The 26,324-nt window shown below is 40.5% G+C and overlaps 1 protein-coding gene and 1 long non-coding RNA gene across 2 annotated transcripts in view; one reads left to right on the forward strand and one right to left on the reverse strand.

Annotated features, from left to right (window-relative positions):
• TRPM3 (transient receptor potential cation channel subfamily M member 3) overlaps nt 1–21,655 on the reverse strand; it is a gene marked incomplete at its 5' end in the record, with an annotated part of 405,379 nt that extends 383,724 nt beyond the window's left edge. The window contains one exon of the mRNA XM_081880910.1: nt 21,425–21,655. Coding sequence (XP_081737036.1) covers nt 21,425–21,448 — 24 coding nt within the window. The remainder of the gene's footprint in view (nt 1–21,424) is intronic.
• On the forward strand, nt 2,264–4,405 carry LOC309352426. Its single transcript, XR_014161311.1, has 2 exons — nt 2,264–2,782; nt 3,988–4,405. It is a non-coding gene; the product is annotated as an uncharacterized lncRNA (long non-coding RNA).
• Nucleotides 21,656–26,324: the final 4,669 nt, after the last annotated feature.

Below are 26,324 nucleotides of genomic sequence, written 5' to 3' on the forward strand. Positions count from 1 at the left end.
ACAGCCAATTTTATAATGTGTGAAATCAATAAAGCCAAAGAATATAGTGATCAGGTTATTTAGTGGGTGGTTACATTTACTACGCATGTATGAAATTTATAAATTAAAAAAAGAAAAGAAAAATTGAACCTGCAGCCTGATTCGGTGCATGTTTGTTTCCTTGAAGGAAGAACTCTTTCTGCATTTAATGGGATTTGTACCCAAATAAACTTCCATAGCCTTGGGGCCTTACCTATATACCAGCAAGGAATCTTGCAGCATGTCGTTTAAGGTCACTCTTGCAATATATACAAAAACAATGTGCTATATTACTATACTGGGTACCAACAACTCCCATGTGGAGATAATCAGTGGATAACTTTGTGGAAGCACCTTTTTATTTATGTCTTAAACAGGTGCTGGTGAAACAATAGCAAGAAAATATTCAACTCGAATAAGCAGCACTTGTTTTTAAAAATATCTTTTTCAGAAACTACAAAACGCAGGGACCATCCCAGAGCAAGCAGCAAATTCTATGCATGTCCTGCACAAGGGATTAGATGTGAGGTCCCTCTTTCTCCATTAGGCTGCGTCTGCACTGTACATGGACAGTGGTACCTCGGGTTAAGAACTTAATTCGTTCCGGAGGTCCGTTCTTAACCTGAAACTGTTCTTAACCTGAAGCAACACTTTAGCTAATGGGGCCTCCCTCTGCCGCCGCGCCACCGGAGCACGATTTCTGTTCTCATCCTGAAGCAAAGTTCTTAACCTGAAGCACTATTTCTGGGTTAGCGGAGTCTGTAACCTGAAGCATCTGTAACCTGAAGCATCTGTAACCTGAAGCATCTGTAACCCGAGGTACCACTGTAATGCAATATTGTCTCACTTCAAAGAGTCATGATTTCCCCCAAAACTCCTGGGAGCTGCAGTTGTTTAATGCTGCTGAGACACCTCCACCCCACCCCAATTCCACTCATGGAGCTATGATTCCCACAGTAAAACCAGCTGTTAAACCACTATGAGAATTTTAGCCCTGCGGGGAAAAAAATTGTAGGGGGTCCCAAAGCAATGATGGGGCTACAAAGTTAAAAAACAGAAGCAACGGGGAGAAGGATTTATTCAAGGTTTGGAAACCTTTCTGGGAATATCTGAAGACTGAAGAAAACATGCAGCATTAAGAGGCAGAAGAGAAGTAAGAGAATGCAATTATTCGAAAGCACCAAATAAGCTGAAAATGAGCATGGAATGGAAAAAGAAGCCAGTGACACAAAAATAGAAGAGGCAAGAGCAAACCAGTAGGCGGCGGCGATGGACACAGATCCACTGCTAGAAGGACTGAAGAGGAAAAGGGAGTAAACAGACCCAGAATGGCTGCAGCTATTAAAGGTTCTCATTTTTCAAATCACTTGAACGTCTGAATTCTGCCATTGAAAAGTTTCTGATTAATACTGCAAAAAGAAGCCTATTTTAATCACTGAGAAAGTTCCAACTTGTAAGTGAAGAGCCTAAGTCAATCAATTTAAGAAGTTAACATTTTCCCTTACCAAAATTCAATGTCTCTCAGCCTATCCAATTTATAATTTTAAACAGTAAAACTTGTTGTCATGGAGATGGGGCCTATAGATACTATTTGGCTTCATTATGCTTCAGTTAGTGTCTTTTGACTGAAATATTAAACACTAATTAAAACATACAGGGCACTAAGAATCTGTAATAGCTTCTATTTTCTCATTTGTTATTCCCCCCCACCCCGCAGGTCTAGATGTCCATGATACGAACAGCTGAGAGACAATATTGTTAGGGTGTGAAACCTAAGACGCTGGCAAGTTAGCAATGTCATGTGACTTTAAGTAGTCAAGCTCGTTAAGTTGTTAAGTTGCTCAGTATATAAAGACAGTTACAGATAGGTAGCCGTGTTGGTCTGTCATGGTCAAAACAAAATAAAAAAATTCCTTCCAGTAGCACCTTAAAGACCAACTGAGTTAGTTCTAGGTATGAGCTTTCGTGTGCATGCACACTTCTTCAGATACACTGAAACAGAAGTCACCGGACCTTTCTATATAGTGAGAAGGTGGGGAGGGGTATTACTCAGAAGGGTGGTGGGAATGGGTGATTGGCAGATAGCTGCGATGAGCCTGTTGACGACTCTTAACGACTGCAATAGGTCTAACAGGAAAAAGCAAGGGGTGAGAAGGTGAAAAATGGCTTTATATAAAGAGTATATAAAGTAAAGCAGTATATAAAGAGTGTTTGTTTTCTCTGCCTGTGGGGCGTGAAGCAAAAATGTCTGAAAGCTCTGGAGGTGTTTCTGTTTTCTTTCTGCAATAAACCTGTCTTTGGAAAGACAGGCTTCCCTGTGTCGTTATTTCTTTGCTGCTGAGACTCTGAAGCTTGTACTGCAACAAGAATCTCTGCACTGGACTTAATTAATGCTCTGCAAAGAGAACTGTTGCTGGTTGCGCAGTGGAAGCGTTTACTGGACCAGTACACAGACTCTCTTAGGTTATGGATCCTTCTACGTTTCTACAGCTGTATTGTGTGCAGAGAAAGTGAAAGCAGCTTTCGGATGAGAGAAGACCGGCTTGGTCGTAAATCCAGCTCTTAAAGGAACTGAGAGGCTGCAGAAAGTTGAGAGAGCTGCGTAAGTGAAGATTTACAGCTTCATTAGCTGCAAAAGGCTAGCTTGACCTCCCGTTGTGTTTTGTTTTGTTAATAAAAACAGAGGACGGTGGTAGGTTGCTAGTGAAGAGACAGAGGGAAAAAAGTTTAAAAGGCTTCAGAGGAGGCTGGAGGCGTCTGAAAAGTGAGTAAAACAAATCCCAAGGGGAAAGAGAAGCAAGGGCACACAGAGGGAGTAGCAGCCGACCCCAAGAATGGCAGTGGAAAATTTCCAGGTTCCCTTTACAAAGTTGAACTCTGCTAATTACGTGCAGTGGTCTAAGAGGGCTCAAGTCTGGTTGGAAGCCAAAGAAGTGTGGGCTGACTATGTCCAGAGGCGAAAGCCGTTTGTGGCTGTTGCAGCAGATGCCACAGCAGAGCAACAGGCTGCTGCACATGCTCAGAACAGGGAATATGATAAAATGGACACTAAAGCTAGATGCATGTTGATGGTATCGATAGACGATTTCCAATTACCTCATGTGGAAAATTTAAGGTCTGCATTTGAAATTTGGGAAGCTCTTAGGCGAATTCACCATAGAGCCACGCCCGGAGAGAAGGTGAACATTATACGTGCTTTGTATGAGTTGAAACTGAAGCCAGGGGATAGTGTGGTTGAACACACGTCACAGATGACTGAGTATTTCAACCGACTGTCATCTCTAGGTGTGAATTTTCCTGAAAATATTAAAGTTTATACTCTGCTTAGCAGCCTGCATGCAGGGTTTGAAAACTTAGTACTAACTTTACAAGTTTTGCCAGAGGACCAGCTGAATATGAATTATGTGACTGGTAGATTGTGTGAGCAAGAATATCAACATCATCGAAAACGTATTGATAATTCAAATACCCCAAGGGTTGGATGTTCAGATAATTCCCAGCATGGGGGAACTAGCAGGCAGAGCTGTAAGGAAGCCTCACAAGTGTCTGCTATGGCCAGCAAGTCATGTTTTCGGTGTGGCAGCCGGTTTCATTTGATAGCAAAGTGTCCAGAAAAGCAACAGGAATTTCAACAGTCCAAGGTCAGTTTCCGGAGCTACAGGGGAAGACGAAGTGAGAACTACAAGAATCAACGATCCAGAGGGGGAGCAGGTGCTGATAAGGGACTATCTGCAATGGCAGCACAACAGAGTCCTAAAAGGAGCCAACAAACCTTGAAGTGGATCATTGACAGTGGAGCAAGTCACAGTTTAGTTCCAGCGACATCTAGTGGCAGCTTGATGAACTGCAAGACATTGCCAGTTGCAAAAACTGTGACTATAGCAGACAATAGTAAATGAGAAATGAACCTTAAAGGCACAATTTATGTTAATTGTTTGCAAACTAACCTTCCTGTTTTTGTTCTTCCAGGAATGAAGAATGGACTTTTGAGTGTGTCATGCCTGGTAAAAAGTGGTTTTAAGGTTGAGTTTGAAAATGATGTGTGCACCATTTCGAAACAGGGGAAGGAGCTAGTTAAAATTCCCTGTGAGGATGGGCTTTTTGTTTTGGATGAAGAGCAGTTAGCAGCAGGTAGATGTTCAACAGGTGAAGCACAAGCTAAGTGTGTAAATAAGGCTCCTCATACAGGTTGTGCACATCTACTACACAGAAGGTTAGCTCATATATGCTTTAAGTATGTAAGCAAGATGCCAGATTTAGCTGAGGAGTGTAACATTAAACCCTGTCCAAATTTTCTGGATTGTTGTGCTTGTAAACATGCTAAGGTTAAGACATGTAACTATCCTAGATCTGATAGAGTAAGCAAGAAACCCTTTGAACTTGTGCACACAGACGTGTGTGGCCCTATGCCAGTCAAATCGCTTGGAGGTGCGAGATTTATGCAAATTTTGGTGGATGATTTTTCAAGGGCTAGTTGGGTTTTCTTTCTGAAAGAAAAATCACAAGCAGCTTCCATCCTGATGGATTGGATTGAAGAAGTCGAATGTAAATTTGACACCAGGGTGCGTAAAATACAATCAGATCGTGGTGGGGAATATGTGAACCACACGCTGGAGACGTGGTTAAAAAGGAAAGGTATAGTTCATAGACTTACCAATCCCTATTCACCACAGGAGAATGCAGTTGCCGAAAGAAAATTTCGAACATTACAGGAAGCCATTGCTGCTTTGCTGTTTGATTCTGGACTTCCACAGCAGTTTTGGGCTGAGGCTGCACTGCATGCGAATTATACTTTTAACAGAGTGTACAATAGCACAGTAGGCAACACTCCTTACTTCATGCTATTTGGGAAAAAAACCAAAAATTGATCATCTAAGAGTTTTTGGATGTCGTGCTTATGTGCTGGTGCCTAGGGCACAACGTAGGAAAGGCGATCCTAGATCTAAAGAAATGTTTTTCTGTGGTTATCAAGCAAACACAAAAGGTTGGAGATTTGTGAATGTAGAAGGCAATCAAACAAATATCACAATCGGCAGAAGTGCAGAATTTTGTGAACAGGATGGTTGGAATAAAATTCATTGAAATCCTGACATACTATTTGATGTGGTGAACAGTAACAATGAAACTCAGGCCCCAGGGCAGGTATTAATTCCAGAACAGGCTGAGGAATTTGAGTCTGAGGACGAGGGTGTAAAGTCAGAATCTTCTAGCTCTAAAAGTTCACCCGTACAGCAAGAGAGACGTCTAAAGTCAGAATCAGAAAGTTCTTCAACTACTAGTGACAAACAGATGACGACTAGTGATTCTGGGTCAGAAGGGGAAACTGAAGGAACATCACAGGAACTGTTAAGGCGTTCCAAGCGTGCCAACAAAGGTATACCTCCTGAAAGGTACCAAGCTATTAGTGTTTGGGCTGGTTTGGCAAATTGCAAACCTGAAAGTTTTGAGGAGGTTGAGCAATTACCCCAGGAGGAGGCCAGTAGGTGGCGTGAGGCCATGCAAAAGGAGTTGAATTCTATGAAAGAACTGGGTGTGTTTTCCATCACCAAACTGCCAGAAGGTACCAAGGCAGTAAGTTGTAGGTGGGTGTACAGGATAAAGACAACAGCGATGGGGAAACCAGAGTACAAAGCAAGGCTTGTAGCTCGAGGTTTTACGCAAAGAGAGGGGTTACATTATTCCGAAGTCTATGCACCCACTTCAAGGAGTGAAACCCTATGAGCACTATTAGCAGTTGCTGCTCAGAAAGGGTTCAAAGTGAATCAATTTGATGTCTCTACAGCTTATCTTCATTCAGACTTGGCTGAAGAGCTCTATATGGAGCTACCGCCAGGATTGAAAGTTGGTAAATCAAATCAGGTATGGAAACTTCATAAATCTATTTATGGACTCAAGCAATCTGCTCATAATTGGAATGAGTGTTTGAATGACGTTTTGGTAGGCATTGGTTTTAGCAGGAGCAAGGCTGACAATTGCTTATATTTCAGAGGTTCAGGAGATGCTCAAGAATCTTTGCTTGTTTATGTAGATGACCTGATTTATACTTCAAAGACACAAGAACAAGTAAAAAAACTAGCCAAAGAATTAATTAAACACTTCAAAGTTAAGAATCTTGGTGATGTAAAGGTCTATCTTGGTGTTCAGATAGATAGGACCAAAAATGGCAGTTTTCTACTGAATCAAAAAGGCAAGATATTGCAAATGTTGAAAAAGTTTGGCATGACGGAGTGTGCAGGTGTTAGAACACCAATGGAAATGGGTTTTGTAAAAGACAATGAGTTCAAGGATAGTGCTGAATTCAAGCGTGCTGAAATCTTTCAGTCAGCACTGGGAAGCTTACTTCATCTTTCGCAATGGAGTAGACCAGACATTGCTTACGCTGTTAACTTACTCAGCAGAGAAGCTTCAAAACCTAGTGTAAATGCATGGAAAGGAATTCAAAGAGTGTTAAGATATTTACAATACACCAAAGATTTTTGCCTTGAATTATCTTCTGAAGGACAAGCACAGATTACTTGTTAGGCAGATAGTGATTGGGCAAATTTAAAGGATAGAAAATCAGTGTCTGGCTGTGTAATAAAATTTGATAACTCTCTGATTGGGTGGAGATCCAAGAAACAGAACCTGATTGCTTTGTCATCAACAGAAGCTGAGTTCTGTGCCTTATCTGAGTTATGTAGAGATCTAGAATTTTACAAATGCTTGGCACAAGAGATGTATGAAAAGGCCATCACTCCAATCACTGTATGGGGTGATAATCAACCATGTCTTAAGTTAGCACAAAATGGGCAGTTTAAAGGTCGTACAAAACATTTGGATATCCGCTTTCAAAATGTTTGTCAAACGGTAAAAGCAGGAATTGTTAAATTAAATTACTGTCCCAGTCATGAAAATCAAGCTGATGGTTTTACAAAACCGCTTGGGTTTCAGCCGCATGAAAACTTTTGTGAAGAAATGGGTCTGAAGTAATTTTGTTTTTGTATTGCCAGCGAGAGGGGGTGTTAGGGTGTGAAACCTAAGACGCTGGCAAGTTAGCAATGTCATGTGACTTTAAGTAGTCAAGCTCGTTAAGTTGTTAAGTTGCTCAGTGTTTGTTTTCTCTGCCTGTGGGGCGTGAAGCAAAAATGTCTGAAAGCTCTGGAGGTGTTTCTGTTATCTTTCTGCAATAAACCTGTCTTTGGAAAGACAGGCTTCCCTGTGTCGTTATTTCTTTGCTGCTGAGACTCTGAAGCTTGTACTGCAACAAGAATCTCTGCACTGGACTTAATTAATGCTCTGCAAAGAGAACTGTTGCTGGTTGCGCAGTGGAAGCGTTTACTGGACCAGTACACAGACTCTCTTAAATATACTCTTGATTTCCCCAAGCTGGTGGCAATATCTTTTTAAAAATAAATTTGTTCTTGATATCATAAAGTACATACATAGTACAATGCTACAGAGGTATAGCATAAGGTATAACAAAAGGTAACATATCTGCACTTATATTATCACTAAGGAGGTTGTGGGTTGTGAAATGGATGAGTTATAGAAAGTTCCCTCCATTATAGTTACTTGTTAGGGTCAGTTTCAGAAACCTGCAATAAACTTGGCAACTATTTGTTTCTTTTTTTTATTTCACCAGTAGCTTATGTCATCACTATCAAGCTACATTTATTGCTAAATGTGTACTTAGAAACATAAATATATTAGGGGAAAGTGTGCATAAATATGCATATATTAGGGGAAATTAACATATAAAATGCATTATATTATGGGAAATTGCTTTAAAAACGTGTATATCAGGCAAAATGTGTATATCGGGGGGAAATGCCTTAAAATGCTGACAAATTTTCTTGAGAACAAAAGAAACATTTGCAAACTGATACAGAAATATGGAGAACTGGAGAACTGGGAAATGGAGAGAAACTAAAACTGACAGATTTGTCCATGGCTAGCTGTAAGGGAAGCAAATCTGTCCTCCTATAGCAGCTCATAGGTTGGAGGAGAAGCTACCATAGTTAATGTCAACCACGGTTTGTCAGTCTGGATGAAAAGAGAAACTGTGGTTAACCTAAAGTGGAACTGGAAGCTTCTGAACTTCTCCTCTTGGCTGCACATGAGAAGAGTTGAAGAAGGTGCTTGCCCAGAAGGAGGCTAGACTCTTTCATAACTCACGAAACCATGAATGCAGCCGCCTGCAACCTTGTGGCCTGCAATTTACAAGTCCCATCATCCCTAGCCAGGAGTAGCGGAGAGGTCAGGGCTGTGTGAGTGCGGCAGTAGAGCCAAACCCGAACTCCTGCTGGGGCATCTGCACAGCCCTTCGCCATCACCTTGCCCTAAGCAACAACAATTCCCCTTCCAAGTGACTATTTCTGTCCTCTGCACCACTGGGCGAACTGATCCTATCTCTGAGCATTCATCATGCTGGCTGTGACTGATGTGAGTTGTAGTCCAAAACATATGGAGGGTATCAGGTTGAGGAAGACTAGTTCAGCTTGATGGCTAATGATGCGACATAAATTAAAACCTATAGTGGAGTAATTATATTGAATGTGAATGGCCAAGTCATTCAGAAAAGATATATGGAGAGTACACATGAGGTGCTATTCAAAACTAGTTCTACCCAGTGTAGACCTATTGAAGGTAATGGACATGATTAACTTGGGCTCATTTATTTTAATGAGCCTACTCTGAGTAGGACTTAATTTAATGAGGCCCATAACCAGAATCCTCTGCAGATAGCACTGTGAAACGTAAGTATATAATATGACCTATGGAGAACCGCTATGCAAACATTTAAAATATCTCCATAGACTTAATTTTCCCCGTCATGGAAATTTTGACATGTCAACAGAAAATCAGAAAAAGAAAGTGAAACCTTTCAAAGATGTGCATATTTAAAAATGCTTGTCTACGAAGTCTTTGTATCTGCTCTCTGTAACAAAGGTTTAACAAAGCCAACATTATCACATGCCACATTAATGCCAGCCTGTAATTAAAAATAAATGTACCTACACAATTCATGCCTCAGTCTTGAGGTACAGCATGTGGGTTTTCTGCAGAAGTATTTTTAGTCTCAAGTAATTTAACAGTCGCTGTTATTGTTTAATGATTACTGTTACAATGAAGTGATGAGAGTAATCTGTATTTTGTGATTTAAATTTTTATCAGGAAAATAAGATCATAGCTGTATGAAGGAAGATGAAAGTGCTCAATACTATACATGACAAATAACAACTCTGGAAAGTCAATAAGAAGAGGACAAAGGAAAGAGCTCCTGAGGGGGCTGCAAATGGAAGAAAATGGAATTTGAAATCTCCTTAGTGAATCAGAGGCTTTGGGAGACAACATGAGCCCATGCAGAATTTATTCTCCCAGGAAGTGCATACAAATTATTGTGAAGTTCACAATCTAATTTATTGCAGGTTATCTGCTCACTGAAATTTTTTTTTTAAAAAAAACATAATGTTTCATAATTCCAAGACCTCCCCCCTTTCTAACTAAAGCAGAAATAAAATTCATGCAGATATTTGGAAATACAGATGACCTGAATGATTGCTTGCAATGACTACTGAATAACCACTATTTATTGAATCTGTTGTAGACTGAGAGACAAATAGTGCCAAAACTTTATAGATTTACTGTTTGTGTATTTAAAGATTTCACTAATTTGAAAGAGCTGGCCTGCCCATGGTGTTTTAATTCATCACTTCATGAAGAGAAGCACATTTGTTTCTTCAGGTAAAGAAGGTAAAGAGACCCCTGACCATTAGGTCCAGTCGTGGATGACTCTGGGATTGCGGCGCTCATTTCGCTTTCCAGGTCATGTGGCCAGCATGACTAAGCTGCTTCTGGCGAACCAGAGCAGCACACAGAAACGCCGTTTACCTTCCCACCGGAGCAGTACCTATTTATCTACTTGCACTTTGACGTGCTTTCGAACTGCTAGGTTGGCAGGAGCAGGGACCGAGCAACGGGAGCTCACCCCGTCACAGGGATTCGAACCACTGACCTTCTGATTGGCAAGCTGATTGGTTTCTTTAGTAAATACTTTTAACCATGACAGCTAAAGAACATCTAGTCTTATTATATAACATTCCTTCTTCATAATTACAATGCTCCGGTGTACATTCTTAGTACTTACACAGTTCTACTGTGTATACTTTTAGGTAATTACATGTGTTATGTATTCATTTTGCATTTGTGTTTTATTGTGGACTCACCATGCTCTACTGTCAGCTCTGTTCCTTCATGGACACGGAATGAGAACACAGGCATAGAGAGAGAGCAGGTAAGAGGGGAATGCAGAGGCGAGGGAGAGGCAGCAGGGAGCAGCCATAACCTGATCTCTGGACACAGGGAAAATGAGAGAGCCAGAGTGAAAGAATGGAACTTGTCCTCTCAGATCAGGCACAGGCAAACTCCGGCCCTCCAGATGTTTGGGACTACAATTCCCATGATCCCTAGCTAACAGGACCAGTGGTCAGGGGTGATGGGAATTGTAGTCCCAAACATCTGGAGGGCCGGAGTTTGTCTGTGCCTGGCTCAGACAGTGACACAGACACAGGAATACAGGAAGTGCTCTCTCCAAAATCTCGTAGCTCACAAGACTGGCCAAGAAGCGTGAAAAGGACAGGAAGAGAAGGTGGGGGGTTTCCTGTTGGGAGGCAAGGGCGGCGCTCAGTTCCGGCAACTATGCTTTCTGAGGATAATGGAGATTAGCTGAGCTCCGACCGGGACCTTTTGATTTGACTAATAAATCTGAAATAATTAACTGCCGGAGTCATCCCACGTGTGTGGGAGAGACCCAAGCCATTACATCAACATTGTACAACATTATTTGAAGTATTGCAAGAGCACCTCTGTGACACCACCAGTCCCTTTCTCAGAAACTGCCTATGCTGTAAATCCTTTGCCGAGAGCTCATCTTTTTTCAGCTTTTTCATCAAGTAAAATTGATTGGTGTTGGGGGCAGGATGGTGAGAGAGAGGGATCATAGGCAGGGCTGAATCGAGTACCTGGGGGGCACCCCTTTCTTCAATCTGTATTGTTTTTGATATTTGGTTGGAAGCCGCCCAGAGTGGCTGGGGAGACCCATTCAAATGGGTGGGGTATAAATAATAAATTATTATTATAATAATCTAATTGACCCTTTGCACTCCATATAAAGGAATAACAGCGTCAAAGTAAACATTGCTTAGCGCTGCTTTGATGCATACATTAGGTACTTTTAGATAATGTTATCTGTTTATGGAGGTCAGACTTCTGTGGGTTTGGTGTGTGTGTTAAAACTGGGGCAAGATTTTAATTTCTGAACTCAGTACATGTTAGAATTTTTATTGATTTTACAAAATAAATCTCACATTTACTACATTTAAATTTTAAAATCAAACAAGATTCTTCCGAATCTTAGGACTTCCCTCCGCCCCTCCGTGGGTCCTTTATATATCTAAATCAACTGCATATTATAGTTTTTCCACATTACGGTCCTCCAAAGTATCCAAAGTGTTTCTAGCATTGCAAGAGTTACTAAAAGCTTGCCAAACAACTCAAGTGATTACAGTGTTCTTTTACATACAGTCTGTATTTGTCCCATTCCCTAATGAAGTTTTGATCTTCCTCATTTCTGATTTTCCCTGTCAGTCTTGCCATCTCTGCATACTCTAATAATTTCATCTGCCAATCCACTTTTGTTGGCATTTTCTCCTGTTTCCATCTCTGGGCAAGCAGCATCCTTATAGCTGTAGTTGAGTACCTGAATAGTCTTCTCAAATCCTTCAGTATATCTGCATCTTAGAATTTAATTATGTCCAGTGAGTGGCAGGATTTAATTAAGCCCCGAGTGTTAAACTGGATGCCAGATCCTGCGTGTTAAAATGGATGCAAGACCCAGGTGTGTGTTTGAGCTGTGTGCTAGATGCTGTTAATTCTCTGGAATTAGCATGTGTGAAAGAATTGATGTAGCTGAGTAAACTTCTTGAGTTCTGTATCAGATAACTCTTAAGCCTAGAAAATTAGCATGTGTTTTTAAAAACTAATTAACCCAGGCTAATTCCCTTGGAGTTGTTGGTCTGTGGGGTAATGAACCATTAGCACAGGCTTCCTCAACCTCAGCCCTCCAGATGTTTTTGGCCTACAACTCCCATCATCCCTAGCTAGCAGGACCAATGGTCAGGGATGATGGGAATTGTAGCCTCAAAACATCTGGAGGGCCTAGGTTGAGGAAGCCTGCATTAGCACAACACAGGATCAAAGGAACCATGTGATGGCTTCCGGTTCCACTCTGCCTTAATGGTGGCAGCCAACATGACGGCGGTGATCATTGGTGAAGGAAAAACAAGGATGACTGAGGGTAATTATCCTTGCAAGTTTTCCCCAGGGACAGGGGGGAACAGGCTTCACTCACAGTTCGTCTTGGTACCTGGCTCTCACTCAGGCATGGATTGCAGGAGGCAGCGAGGTGCTGAGTGCAAAACACTTCACCTGGAGAAAACCCTCCAACGCCGCCATTAAGAAGCAGAGGTTCTCCTGTTAATTAGAGCTTAATTGGACTAAAGTACAGGTGCGCGCTAGAAGAGATGAGATCATAAACTGCAGAACAAACAACTGCAAGGACTTTAAGGTTTGAATTTAAGATAAGATTTCATTCGGTGCAAAAGATGGTGGGGGAGGGGAGCCTATGGTTTCTTAATTTAAAGTTTTATTCTCTACATTTATGATTCGGCAACCCTCCTCTGAATGTTAGTTCAAGTAATTATATTTGTACAAGCAAGGACGGAAGAAATTGGATTATAGATATGGAATGTAACATTAAACAGAACTGTGCGTGTAAAAAAAAAGGAAAAAAGGAGGGAAGCTTTATTTTGCAAAAGGTTTATGATGAAAAATAAAGCTGACTCTTCCCCATCCTTTATTATTTACGGAATGAACTGAATAACACTAAGAGCACTAGGAATTTAATTTAATTGAAAGTATAATTGCTCATATATCTTCAGTTGGACGGAAGAATAAAAGGAGTGTGAACTTGCCAAGGAACTGATAAGGTTCATTACTGAGTCATCTGCAGTTTGACAGACCACTCTTCTTCCCAGGCTGAGAGGGGAAATGGTGAAAACATGTTAGTTGTTGGGACAGAGTGATTTTTTGCAGCACGGGATGGAGCACAGGATGGAGCAATGGAGAAATTTCTGGAACAACAATGGGATATCAGCTTTGCCCAAGGCATGGTGGAGAAAAGCAGCAACTGAGGGAAAGAAAGACATAACATCTTACAAGGACAGGAAGAAACATCAGACAGAATAATTGCCACACACAGGAAGAACAAGAGTATAGTTTGAGTTCCTCAGTTGCAGTTTTATAAATAATTTAATGTGTCAACACAAATAGAAATTATTAATAATATTGCAGTTATTGTATAAGGGATTATTATGACTGGAATGTAATGGAAATTAAAAAGATTTTGGAATGCAGAAATAAAGCAAATAATCAAGCCATCAATTCTAGCACATGGGGGGTCACCTTATCTAAATTATATAATTTGGAATTTGAATGATTAGTATTCATAATTGTATTATAAATTGCTATTGTTATAATGAGGCTATTATTGGATTGTAATTGAAAACCAGTAATTATTCTCAAAGGAACCATGTGATATGCACATGAATGGGGCTTTCGCTCCCTCTGCAGATAAAGGGCTGAGATGAGAGAGCAGAGAGTTTGGACTTAGAGGAAGCTGGGCTAAGCTGCAGGGAAGGGCGCTGCTGAGCTCGTGGGAGGAGCAGGGCCCTCTTGGAATGCTGATGCTCTGAACCCCTCCATGGCAGGCACAGGTTGTATATATGGGCAAAGATATCACACAGACACCACAGTCCCTGCTACACCTCCTTTGTAAAAGGAAACTCAAACCTGGGGTAAAGTTTGCTTGGAGCTCTCTGGAATCTTGCACTGCTGCGGAGATTGGGGGTGGTGTGTGACAATATGTATGTATGAATGAATGAACCTCACTAGTCTATTCTCAATGGACATAAGCCTTTAGATTATTTAATTAATATTCTATAGTACTGTACTATCTTGCATAGTATTATCTGGTAAAGAGGCTACAAGAAATTGCCTTGGACCGTCCATAACAAAATGCTGAGTCTGACCTCAAACCTGTAAATATATAAACGATATCAAGTATGGTCAGGAGCAAAAGAAAAAATAGAGTTTTATTCCCCTTTAAATTCTTAGCATTTACTGTCATGTCAACTTCTATTTGTAAAGGCTTTTGTGTTGTTTTTCTGTTCTTATTCCATGTCTGTCACTTCTGACCTTTGGAATAAGATTGATAACTTTCCTGTGCTTTTATTGGACCAAGATTCAGTTGGTGTTTTTCATGGCTGCAAAAGTGACCTGTGGTGGCCAGGAACCCACTCTTTTGTAGCTATGAGGATAAGCTCTGCAGCATCTAATTATTGCTACATGATTGTGCTTCTTGAGAAACACAACAGGGAGTTCAGAGAATTATAGTTATCTAAGCAAGCCAAGAGTAGGGAAACTGCAGAATGAAATCCCCTTGTTATCAGCTGAAGGAGAGTTGGGTTTTTTGCTTTTAAAGGAAAAGTACAGATGCCAGTTGACATAATGGAGGGAAAGGAATGATGGAAAATTTGACCATGATGATGGATAACTATTGGGTTGTATTCAACTAAGTTATACTCGGAGGCAACCCGTTCAAATTAATTGGACCTACATTAGACATGTCATTAATTTCAATGGGTTTCCTCTAAGCATGAAGAACATTGGATAGAAATCACAAGAAGCAATAATAATACTAATTTATTATTTATACCCTGCCCATCCGGCTGGGTTTCCCCAGCCACTCTGGGCTGCTGGCAACAGATTAAAAACAGAATAAAACATCACACATTAAAAAACTTCCCTAAACATGGCTGACTTCAGATGTCTTTTAAAATTAAGATAGTTGTATGTTTCCTTGACATCTGATGGAAGGGCGTTCCACAAGGCAGGCGCCACTACCGAGAAGGCCCTCTGCCTGGTTCCCTGTAACTTTGCTTCTCGCAATGAGGGAACCGCCAGAAGGCCCTCAGAGCTGGACCTCAGTGTCCGGGCTGAACGATGGGGGTGGAGACGCTCCTTCAGGTCTACTGGGCCTTTGAGGCCGTTTAGGGCTTTCAAGGTCAGCACCAACAAAGAAAGAGTGGCACAAATAAACTCTCCACCAAAATCAACCAGCAAATATTTTAAAAACAAATTAAGAATCAGGATACCAGGAATGGGGGATAATGAAAAATCTCATTATTCTACCATGTTTATTTCCCAAAATATTGTATGTAGATATACGCTGCTCAGTTTTCATTTAACCACTTATATACCATGTTAACATCTGCCAGTGGAATCTTCATGGCTAAAATGAACACTTTGAGCAATTTGAGACCTGTTGTTGCTGACCTGATATAAATGTTAGACTGCAGAAAGTGCAAAGGAAGTGTAATTTGCAAATCACATAATAGCGTTTAACCCAGTTTCTGTGCAAAATGCAGAATTATTTAAATGAGTATTGCAACTAAAGAGGCCTAAGCAGGATCTCAAGAGGGAATCCTTGCAGAAAGACATTCACTCGCCTGACCATCTGGAGGAAACAATTTCATGTACTGGCATTACAGAATGGTACTAGGTGCCCTAGCTTAGCACCTGTTTAAAGAACTTTAATTAGTAGATTAATATTCAGCGATATACTGGGAATCTAGAAACAGCCATGTCAGCAATCACCAGTTAGTCTGCTTGGCAAAAAAGCACTTGGGTCCAACTGACCATTGCCATAGTTTCCAGAGCTGAAGGGCAACAGAAGCTTGCTCTCTCTCTGCCATCAGCCAGGGTGCCAAAGGCCACCCAAATGCTGGACTCCTTTTCCCCTGGGAGGTTCATCATCCATCACTGAGCAGCTGCAGAGAGTTTGCTTCCCTATCCCCTCCCTGCCAGGAAGAACTCTGCTTCCATGGCTGGTTGCCCTGGGGCTGCAGAAAGGTACCCCACGCACTGGCTACACCCACCACTACTGGAGCAAGAACACAAGAAAGAAGATCACCCTGGCCTGAACTGATCTCCCTCGTCTATGTCTCCTTGCCCCTTCCCTTGTCTGTCTTGCCTTTTGCAAGTCTGTTGTCCAGTCCTTGCTGCCCCCTAAATTCAATTTAGTAGTAATGACCTTTCCCTCTTTTACTAGTGGGAGCATCTGCTGGAGTTCTTCATTTCCTTCCATAACTGGGAGGAACCCTTCCATTTGCAGAATGAAAGTGCAGACTCCCACTGGCAGTCCAAGAAAGAAAGAAACAATCCTTTTCAGGCAATGAATATATATGGGGGGGGGGCACCATCATGATAGTAGGCTTTTCTCTTGACACTTCTGGGCGCCCTGCTCCTCCAGAGCTCTTTGCAAGGCCAACTGTATCTACAGGGGTATTTTCAAAAGCTACAGGGAATATGCACTTGTAAGGACAGAACCTGCCACCCTCCAAAACATGGCAATTGTACATTGTACATGCATTAAAACATTTCTAAAACCCTAGAGAATGAAAATTCTAATTCAGCATAGCAGTAGATCAACAGCCTGGAGTACCTTCAGCAATGTAAGCAGTGCTTAGTTGCTCTGCCAGTTTCATTCCTCATTGGCGGTATCCTCTGGTTTGTAGTGGCAAGTCGTGGGGGGGGGGTAAGTGCAGCTTTTCATTTCATGCTTAAAAAAATATTTTGAGTCACACTATTCTCTAAGCTACCCTTATGAGTTGAAATATATTCTATCTTGTTGTTTTGGATATCTTTATCCATAAGGGGAAAGAAGTATAAGATATTTTATTCCTTTTCGAAAGTTTTGGCAAGTCACCTTGACTCCATTGCTTTTGGTGTGGAGTAATGCCTTCTCTCGAGGCTGCATTGCCACTCTGTGGCCAGTCAAAGACAGCAAAGGAAAGGAAGAGCAAGTATGGACTATCAGACACAAGCAAGAGGGCACCTATGAAACATACCACAATAATTTTATGAGGCTATTGCTTAGAGAAAAGTATTAAATTTCCTTTGTGTTCATTTAGTTCAACAGATAGTTAATATGTTAGCTGAACATACACTGTTCAACAGGATAAAAGCTTCTCAAGTATATTCTTCTATAATCAATATGCCAACACAAAGCACTATTCTTTATTATCAAAGTTCTATCCTTCACATTATACTCCCTAGTGGTGTTGAATTGCCCCCGCCCAAAAAAAGAACTTTTTAAAAAAAGCATTCGGGTATTTGCAACCGTAATGAAGTGGTCTGTGTGCAAGGAGTGCATGTGTGATGCCCCAGAATGAGAGGCTTTAGCTTAATCCTAACTAGGCTTCAAAAGGAAGGGCTTCTTCCATTCATGGGCAAGACCAAGATCCAGCAGATGACCATGTTGCTTGAAGGGAGGGGGAAAGCAATTTTTGCTTATTCATCCTTCCTCCTTCAGTTACCCCACAATGCTCAGGAGAATCACCCAACCCTCTGGAGCAGATTTCTGGGGTTGTAAGGGAAAGGGGGAATCGGGAAGAGTTGCCTTCCCATTCGTCCAACAATGGGAACCTCCCAGAGCATAGCCGCCACAGGGTGGACCTGCCAGCAGGAGAAAAAGCAGGATTCTCAGCCTAGGTGTCTATGTTGGGTGGAGGCTTTGAGCACAGTATCATTGGTTTGGAATGCTAGAGACAGGAAGAAGCTGATTAGTGAAATATATTCCCTGGTTTCTAGCTTTCAGTTGGCTAAGCTTCTCTCTGTGCTACAGTAGCTTGCATAGCTCTGTTGGTAGATCATGGGGCTCTTATTCTCAGGCCTGTGGCTTCGAGCACCTCTTTGGGCAAAAGATTCCTGCATTGCAGGGGATTGGACTAGACCAGGGGTCAGCAAACTTTTCTAGCAGGGGGCCGGTCCACTGTCCCTCAGACCTTGTGGGGAGCCGGACTATATTTTGAAGGGAAAAAATGAACAAATTCCCATGCCCCATAAATAATCCAGAGATGCATTTTAAATAAAAGGACACATTCTACTCATGTAAAAAACACACTGATTCCCGGACCGACCGCGGGCCAGATTTAGAAGGCGCTTGGGCCGGGTGCGGCCCCTGGGCCTTAGTTTGCCTACCCATGGACTAGACCCTCATGGTCTCTTCCAACCCTACAGTTCTATGATTCTATGTTCCATTGATAAAATCTCCGATCACCTATATCAACTTGTGCAAATACCTACCTTGCATGTGTGAAAGGCCTGTTTCATTTCTTACAAGCCTGTTTCCATGCATATCCTCTCTATTAGTCCTGATAAAAAATACAATGCTAATCTGTTACTTATGTTGAAATACTTGATCAAGTTTGCATGCTTAAAGGATTTTGCTCAAAAAGCCTGTCTCTAAAAGTCTGAAGGATGAGGTGAGAGAATGAAACATAGCTAAGTTGGCAAAAGCTACTGATGTACTTTGTACACAATGTGTGCTTTTCTCTATCTCAGTATGAAACTTTTGTACCGAAAAAGGGAAGGCAGTTTTTCTGATATGGTATGCCTACCTCTGACAATATTTGTTTGCTTGCAATATAATATTAGTAACAACAACTGCATTTGTGAAGTATTGGTGTATGTTAGTGAAATATACAAATACTTCAACAGATTACTGATTGTAGATGCTGACTACCAAGGCTCAGTTATAGTCAGAAATTGTCTTTGTGCAACTTCTGCTTCACACTAGAGAAGCAGTTAGTGCAAGTTTTACCTACAGCTTTTTGTGGTAAATGTAGTTTACTGTGTTGTAATTATAACTTTCAGTGGAAGATTTTCTAAGTGTAGTTTGTACCAGAAAGCTAAAGTTTTCATTAATTAGTAAGAAATATAAATGGAATTATCACCTAATACAAGCTATGTTTTCTTCCAAGGTGATCCAGATTCTACAGTCTTGTTAATGGATATTTGAGAAAGAAAACTGTCAATTGCATGGCATGGCTAAGAAAAGCCCACCAGGATGCAATTCTGTTGTTACAGGTATTTTCCGGTATTTTCATTATTTTCAAGTTCTTTGTGGAAGATGTGGGGAAAACAGGTGTTTATTGCTTGGCAGACTATCCTCTTAGTGGCTGCTTCTCATTTAAACTTTAAATTAAATCCTCTGTTTACAACATACAAATTGCTGCAGAGTTTATCAAGTCATCAAAAGCAGCACTAACAGCTAACAGCTGAATTCATAATCACCAAATATTTTGCAAATGTCTGCATTAAAAGAACAAAAAGGTGATGAAGTCATTAACTTTCCCAAGTTAACAGAGAGAAATGTGCTTTAAAAAGCATGTTTGAACCTTCTAAAGCAAATAGCATTTACTATTTTCACTTGAAATTGCAACATATATCTGTACTGATATAAACTACTTAAAGGCAAATTCACCTGAGTCTAATTTTAGAACCAAAACAAACTTATCCAATGAGCATAATACAAGACAGGAAACTCCAATTCTAATTAGGAAGATAAACAAACAAACGAATAAACCTACATGACAAATTCAGACTCTCTTAATGTACCAAACTATGTAGGAGGTCAGTCCCTCTGAATCTCTCCCAGTCATGCTGATGGTGGTTTAAGGAAGTTTCATTCCAAAATATCTGGAGGCCACAAAGTTGGAGATGAAGGTTGGTCTATTGGCTAGGAAAATTAAACTGCAATCCGCAATGGAGCTAATTTCTGAGTAGACATGTATAGGCTTGCATTACTGGAGAGTTTTGGCATTTCTGGTTTGCAATACAATTAAATGAGCTATCAAGTAAGTGTAGAAAAATATTCCAATTGCAGTAAATGCAGCCAGGATTGTAAATAAAATTGGGTGGTGGGGGTGGGATCCAATATGTAATTGTTGTTTTCGGGTATAAAATTAATATGTATGTTAAATAATCTGACTCTGTTTCATCTATCCCACAGATTTTATTAATCCACAAATAAATAGCTAAAACATTTTGCTAACTTGCTCTTGCAGTAGGTGACTTTAAAACACTGGACTCACAGAAAACAAATAAACCAAAAAAGTGTTTTGCCGAAAATTGTGTGATCAGGAAACTAGGGAAAATAACATAAACAGAAACTGTAATGGCATATCAAGTTTTAAATTTACCTATTTTTTAATTGTTCAGAAAACTTACTTTTCTCAAATATTGTCAATGTAATAATAAAATGCAACAAAGCATCAAGTCCAGAAAGATTACAGCATAACATTTGCCATTTGTCTTTACCATATTACTGTTCTTATGAAACACTGTGTTAACTGAGACTGTTTTCAGAACTGTAGTAATTCTGCCTGAATATTGCAAAATACAATTGCAAAGGCGCAAAAAAACTGCCAAAAGTAAGCACTTTAAAACCCTGTTTACTTAACAAAGAAAAAATGAAGCACATGGTTAACTGTCCTATTAAGAATCAGTTAGAATTAACAGTGCTTAACTTACCCTGGATTGTGACCTTATTTTTACCAGCTCTATAATAGTGTAGGTACATTTCTAAATAACTGTAGGAAAAACTTTAAATAATCCAGGCTTTTTGTTGTTGCTGGCCAACAGGCCAACAGGCAATATTTAAATTCTAGAAAGCTTCAATACAGTGTAAACTCTATTGTTCCAAAATAATACAATATATCATTGGCATGCAATTGTACAGTGATATTCAGTCATATAGCAGATAAATTGATATTTTAAAGCTTGCAATGTCATACTTTTTCATATATTTGTGAAATTATTTGTTTTATTAATATATACTAATGGATATATGAAGAATCTGAACAAATAATAAACATATAATACACTGACCTAACACTGGAATGAGACATAATAACATGCTACTATAATATATAGTCCACTGATTATTTCAGAACAAACTGTTCTCATGTATTATAATTTGTATTTTTTGCAGTTGCATCATATTCCCTGGTAGAACTATACTGAATTAGGAAACACTCACAAGGGATTGTCTTCTCCCCCATGCCCAGAAATCTGGTGAACCCCCGAGATTCAGAACTGACTGCATGTTATTATTGCATCCTATTGATATTTCTTGGCAGTATTTCTGAACAATCATTCACCAAATTATTAGCTTTGAATTTGTACTGTATTTCAGATTTCATTTGCAAATCATTTTAAACCCTGGAGTTTGCTGTAGATTTAGGATTCGTAAAATAAGTGACATAAAAAGCTGTGTCAAACAGAAAATTGCATCAGGTGCAGCTTCTCTAATCATCGCTCTACAATTAAGGGAAAAGTCAATGCTGCTAAAATCCTCTGTTCTCCACTATTAAAGGCCCAGAGGTCTCATCCCACCCTGGATCTGACAACCCTTAAATAAATGTTAATCTAATTTCAGAACTTTCCAGAGAAATGCAAGACTCACCAAATTGGCTGGTTTGTTCTTCATTGGGGCAGGTGAGCTTTATTTAACAGTTTGACCAGTACGAATCCACTTGTCTGTTCTTCATTCTGCGAAGTCTACATACAGCAAAAGTGCAGGTTGAGCCAGCAGATCTCCATTCAGCTGTGCAGGTGAGGGGAGCAAGGAGCGTGCTAAGACTTCTGGCGTGTTGCTTCTGCCACAGGTTGGAGTGACTGGCTTTGGCTGAGCCGCTCTTCTCTGACATTGCTGCCTATTGAGCTGCAGATGTGGAAATGAAGCCCTAATCACCCTGTGCCTAAGCTGACTCTTACAATAAAACCCTCGTGTTTTTGTCAGCTGTGGAGATAATCAATTCATGAGGAAGTGGGGGGCTGCCATCTGTCACCTGAGTTAAACTGATCAATTTCCTCATCTGGGTGCTTATATTGCTTTTAAAACTAGGTGATAATTATCCCAGCTGGCTTTTAAAGTGCTCTGTGAACTACGCCACATTATTAATAATGGTGTTAAATGCTTTCAGACATAAGAAAACCTTTGGGTCTGCATCTGTTTGTAGACTGAGCAGTTTTGTTGGTTGAAATTTGCTGGATTCTTAAGGAAACAAATTTCCCCTTAGCACACTGCCATGTATTTTTCTCCACAGAGTGAGTTGTTACTTGAAATAAAAGTGTACCATTTGACACAGGGAATGGCACTATATAACCAATGGTCAGAAGAATTAACACTAACAGGCTATTTCATTATTTCTGAGCTGATGAACACTGAAAAGTGCTTAATTAATATAACAGTATCTTTAATTTATTTATTTCTGAATTGATGAAAACAGAGAAGTGCTGGCTGTGTTAGGATCAAACACTCTTGTGTAACAATATCTAGGTAAAGGTAAAGGGACCCCTGACCATTAGGTCCAGTCATGGCCAACTCTGGGGTTGTGGCACTCACTTTACTGCCCGAGGGAGCTGGCGTACAGCTTCCGGGTCATGTGGCTAGCATGACTAAGCTGCTTCTGGTGAACCCAAGCAGTGCACGGAAACGCCGTTTACCTTCCCGCCAGAGCAGTACCTATTTATCTACTTGCACTTTGATGTGCTTTCAAAGTGCTAGGTTGGCAGGAGCTGGGACCGAGCAATGGGAGCTCACCCCGTTGTGGGGATTTGAACTGCCGACCTTCTGATCAGCAAGCCCTAGGCTCTGTGGTTTAACCCACAGCGCCACCTGCATCCCTAACAATATCTATATACCACTTATTAGAATAAAAGATCTGTAAGTGATTTGTATTCATTTAAAACATTCATTTAAAATACCAATACAAGCATTAAAACCAACTTAGCTTATAAAATTAAAATACAAAATAAAACCAGTAATTTAAAAACAAACAAACAACCACCACCATATACTTAACTAAATTCACATGCCTGGGTAGGCTTGCTAGAGCAATTATTATTATTATTATTTAAGCAGGCGCCAAAGATAGTAGAGTGAAGTTGCCTGCCTAGTATCAATGGGCTGGGACTTCTGAAGTGCAGGTGCTGCCTCACCAAAAGATACGTTTCTTGCAAGTGAGCAGCACATCGCATGTGGCACTTGTAAATGTGCCAGGTCTGCAGATTTAAGAAATGGTATTTCATGCTCTAGTGTCTGTCATGTTCATTAATATTTTCTATGACCCGTAGGGAACAATGGATCTTTCTCACAGAACAGGAATCAGTGAAAGTGGAACCGGGGCAGATCCTGATTCCTCTGCTTCTTCTTCCAGAGCATCACACCAAGGAGAGGGGGGTGGGGCTAGTCCCTCTTTTGGCGCTCCAAAGAAAGGTGTGCAAGTGCCTCCCTCATCTAGTGGGCAAAATGACAAAGTGTGACTCACTTGCACTTCCTGTAATGTACAGGAAAGAGTCTTGAGGCAGCAGGTCCTTGCCTTAGCAAGTGAGGTGTCAGGGAGCTTCTATGGTGCGTGCAGAACAGACAATGTTTATGCCTCATTCCATTTCCTCTGTGTTGGGTGGTAGTGAGATGCCTTCACTGACATTATAAGGTGTGTTGCACTTATTTATAGCCCAATGATTTTATCTCCTGGTGTTCAGCTCCAGGTGATGTCTCTGCAGACAGATGGAGTGGAGCAAATCATTCAAGACAGACAGCTGTGGGGATCAGCATAGCTGTCAGCTTTTCCCTTTTCTTGCCCTTTTCCCTTTTCTTGCGAGGAATCCTATTCGGAATAAGGGAATTTCCCTTTTAAAAAGGGAAACGTTGATAGCTATGGGGATCAGGCTGGAGCAAATCTGGAAATTGGTTTCAGCAACAAATAACCCTATCCAAGTAAGGACCTGTAAGTAGACCTGTGGCATGGTGCCCTGTGTGAGCCTCAAGCCCCATGAGACAGGACATGCGGCTGAGGTGCTTGAAGCAATCTGGATGGTGTTTGAAGAAAGAATGCTTTTGCATGGTGAATATTTGCTACTTTAGTCCAGTGTACAAAATCTATGTGATACCTGCACATCCATTTAACATTTGTTTTGTACTATGAGAATACTGGAGTGTGGCAGCACCATGTGTGGTTCATTTTATTGGCTTTGTGCTATTTTTAATGTTGGCAATGTTATCCTTTTTTCAGTCATTCAGAGTGATGCAGCAGTTTCACCCTCAAAGTACTGATAAAGTAGACAATTTTCACAAGACTTGAAGATGAATCTTTACACACACACACACACACACCCTCAGTTCAATACACTCTGTTTCTCTCCCTTGAGTCCAAGAGAGGGCTTGGTCTTCTTGCTCCCCCCCCCCCCCCGCCACACTTTTGTAGCAATGCATAAACCATTAGTCCATATACATGCACACGAAAGCTCATACCAAGAACTGACTTAGTTGGTCTTTAAGGTGCTACTGGAAGGAATTTGTTTTGTTTTGACATTAGTCCATAGCTTGCCTGTCTTCATAAACTCTTCCAGACAGAGTCTGCATGTTCTCAGTCAACAAAACAATGAAACAACCAAACAACCCCCAACTCCCACACACTCTAACACACATACACACACTTTTAAAGGCAGTTAACAAGTTAACAAGGCAATGATTGAGCATTTCTGTGACCTTGACTGAAGTCACACACTTTGCAGCTGTTATATTACATATGTTTTCTTTTCCCCTTGACAATTTATTCTTTGTAAAATACATTTTCTCACAAATACAGTACCAATACTAACAGGCAACACTGTAGACAGTGATAGTATATTAAATACTGGTTTTATCCAACATTTTGGAAATACTTTATTAAAAAGTGAGTTTTACCCAATTTTTAAAAACACAATAGAATCTGCAACATTAATCCACTACGTTATTTTTGTTGTACTTGATCTTTCCATCCCATCAACAATATTATAATCCAAGGAGGAGGAGGATTTTAGTATTATTAAGACTTGTTAGTCGCTTGATTCTTGGAGGTCCCCAAGTGACTTACAACACATTAAAAAGCATTAATATAAACATATTACGTACACCCTAAAAGCAACAGTACCTCATAACAGTCACAGGAAGCTTTGGCAGCACACTTATAACAAAATATAATAGCCTGCCAAAAGTCTGTGGGAAAGGTAAGTATGAAAAATGTTAGTAAAGGCATCAGGGCAGTTTCACAGAACTCCAACTGAAAAAGCCCTGTGCCTTGTCACCATCTTCCAGGTCTGTGTCAGGCAGAGAGAGACCTGGAAATGGGTTCTGGCTAAGATCTAAGGGGCCAGGGAGGAGACGCATTCCAGAATATATTGGGGTCCTGAGCCATAAAGAGCTTCTAAGGTCAAAACCAGAAATGGGCTCAGAAGCATTCAGGCTGCCAGGGTAGTTGTAACAGAATTATTGCTATGTGATGGGGAGGGGGGGTTGGCCTTGTACATGTCAACAGCAGCCGCATTCTGAAGATTCTGAATCATTTTCAAAGTTACCTAGCATAACTTTGCATATTGCTGCCTTAATGATCCCCCCTCACAATCCCAGCTCCTATAGAAAGTGAATTCAGCTATGGATTCTGTGTAAATCATGCTCATACTAGCACATATTATGGATTGAACCATAAGAATCAGTGCCGGATTTATGTATAAGCTAAACAAGCTCTAGCTTAGGGCCCCACTCTCTTGGGGGGCCCCCAAAAAATTAAAGGAAGAAAACAACTGGATGTACATTTCCAAAATATAAGATAAAAAACAAATAAAATAAAACCTACATACAGTTAGAGCTTAATAATTATTTCACCATTAATACACTTCTTCTTAATTGTATTTCACTATTAATATACTTCTTCTTAATTGTATTTCAGTTCAACAATTACCTTGATAACATACATATTTTGTTATGTGCAAATGTCTTTAGATACCTATTAGGTCCATAAATTACCATATAGCATATATTCAACACCAAATACAGCAACAATTTGTTGTTGACAAAGGACAGCTGGACATACAAAGGGCCCCATTACCTTCAGTAGCTTAGGGTCTCATCAAACCTTAATCCGGCCCTGATAAGAATGTACATATAAACTATGAATGCAACACCACTATGAATGCAACATGAGTGCCTGCGTTTGGGTGCAATTTATGCATGAGCATCGCTTCTCGGCCTTTTGGCTAAGATCAAGTGCAATTTATGCATGAGCACCTAGTTCTCCCCCCAACCCAAGATATTCCTGCTTTATTTGCAAATACAGCTTAAAAGATATGCCTCAGCATTCATTTGAAAGCAGAGTTGGGGAGCCACTACATTCCTGATCACTGGTCATGGTGGCTAGTTCAACCACATATGGAGAGCCACAGGTTCCCCATTCATGACTGAAGAGCATTTATGCTCAAACAGAAGACAGTTATTAAGAAGGAATCTCTCACTAAAATGAATGTGTGTGCTTCTCTATTTG

The sequence above is a fragment of the Podarcis erhardii genome (genome assembly GCF_964252035.2).
Source record: "Podarcis erhardii genome assembly, chromosome: 11".
NCBI classification, from domain to species: domain Eukaryota; kingdom Metazoa; phylum Chordata; class Lepidosauria; order Squamata; family Lacertidae; genus Podarcis; species Podarcis erhardii.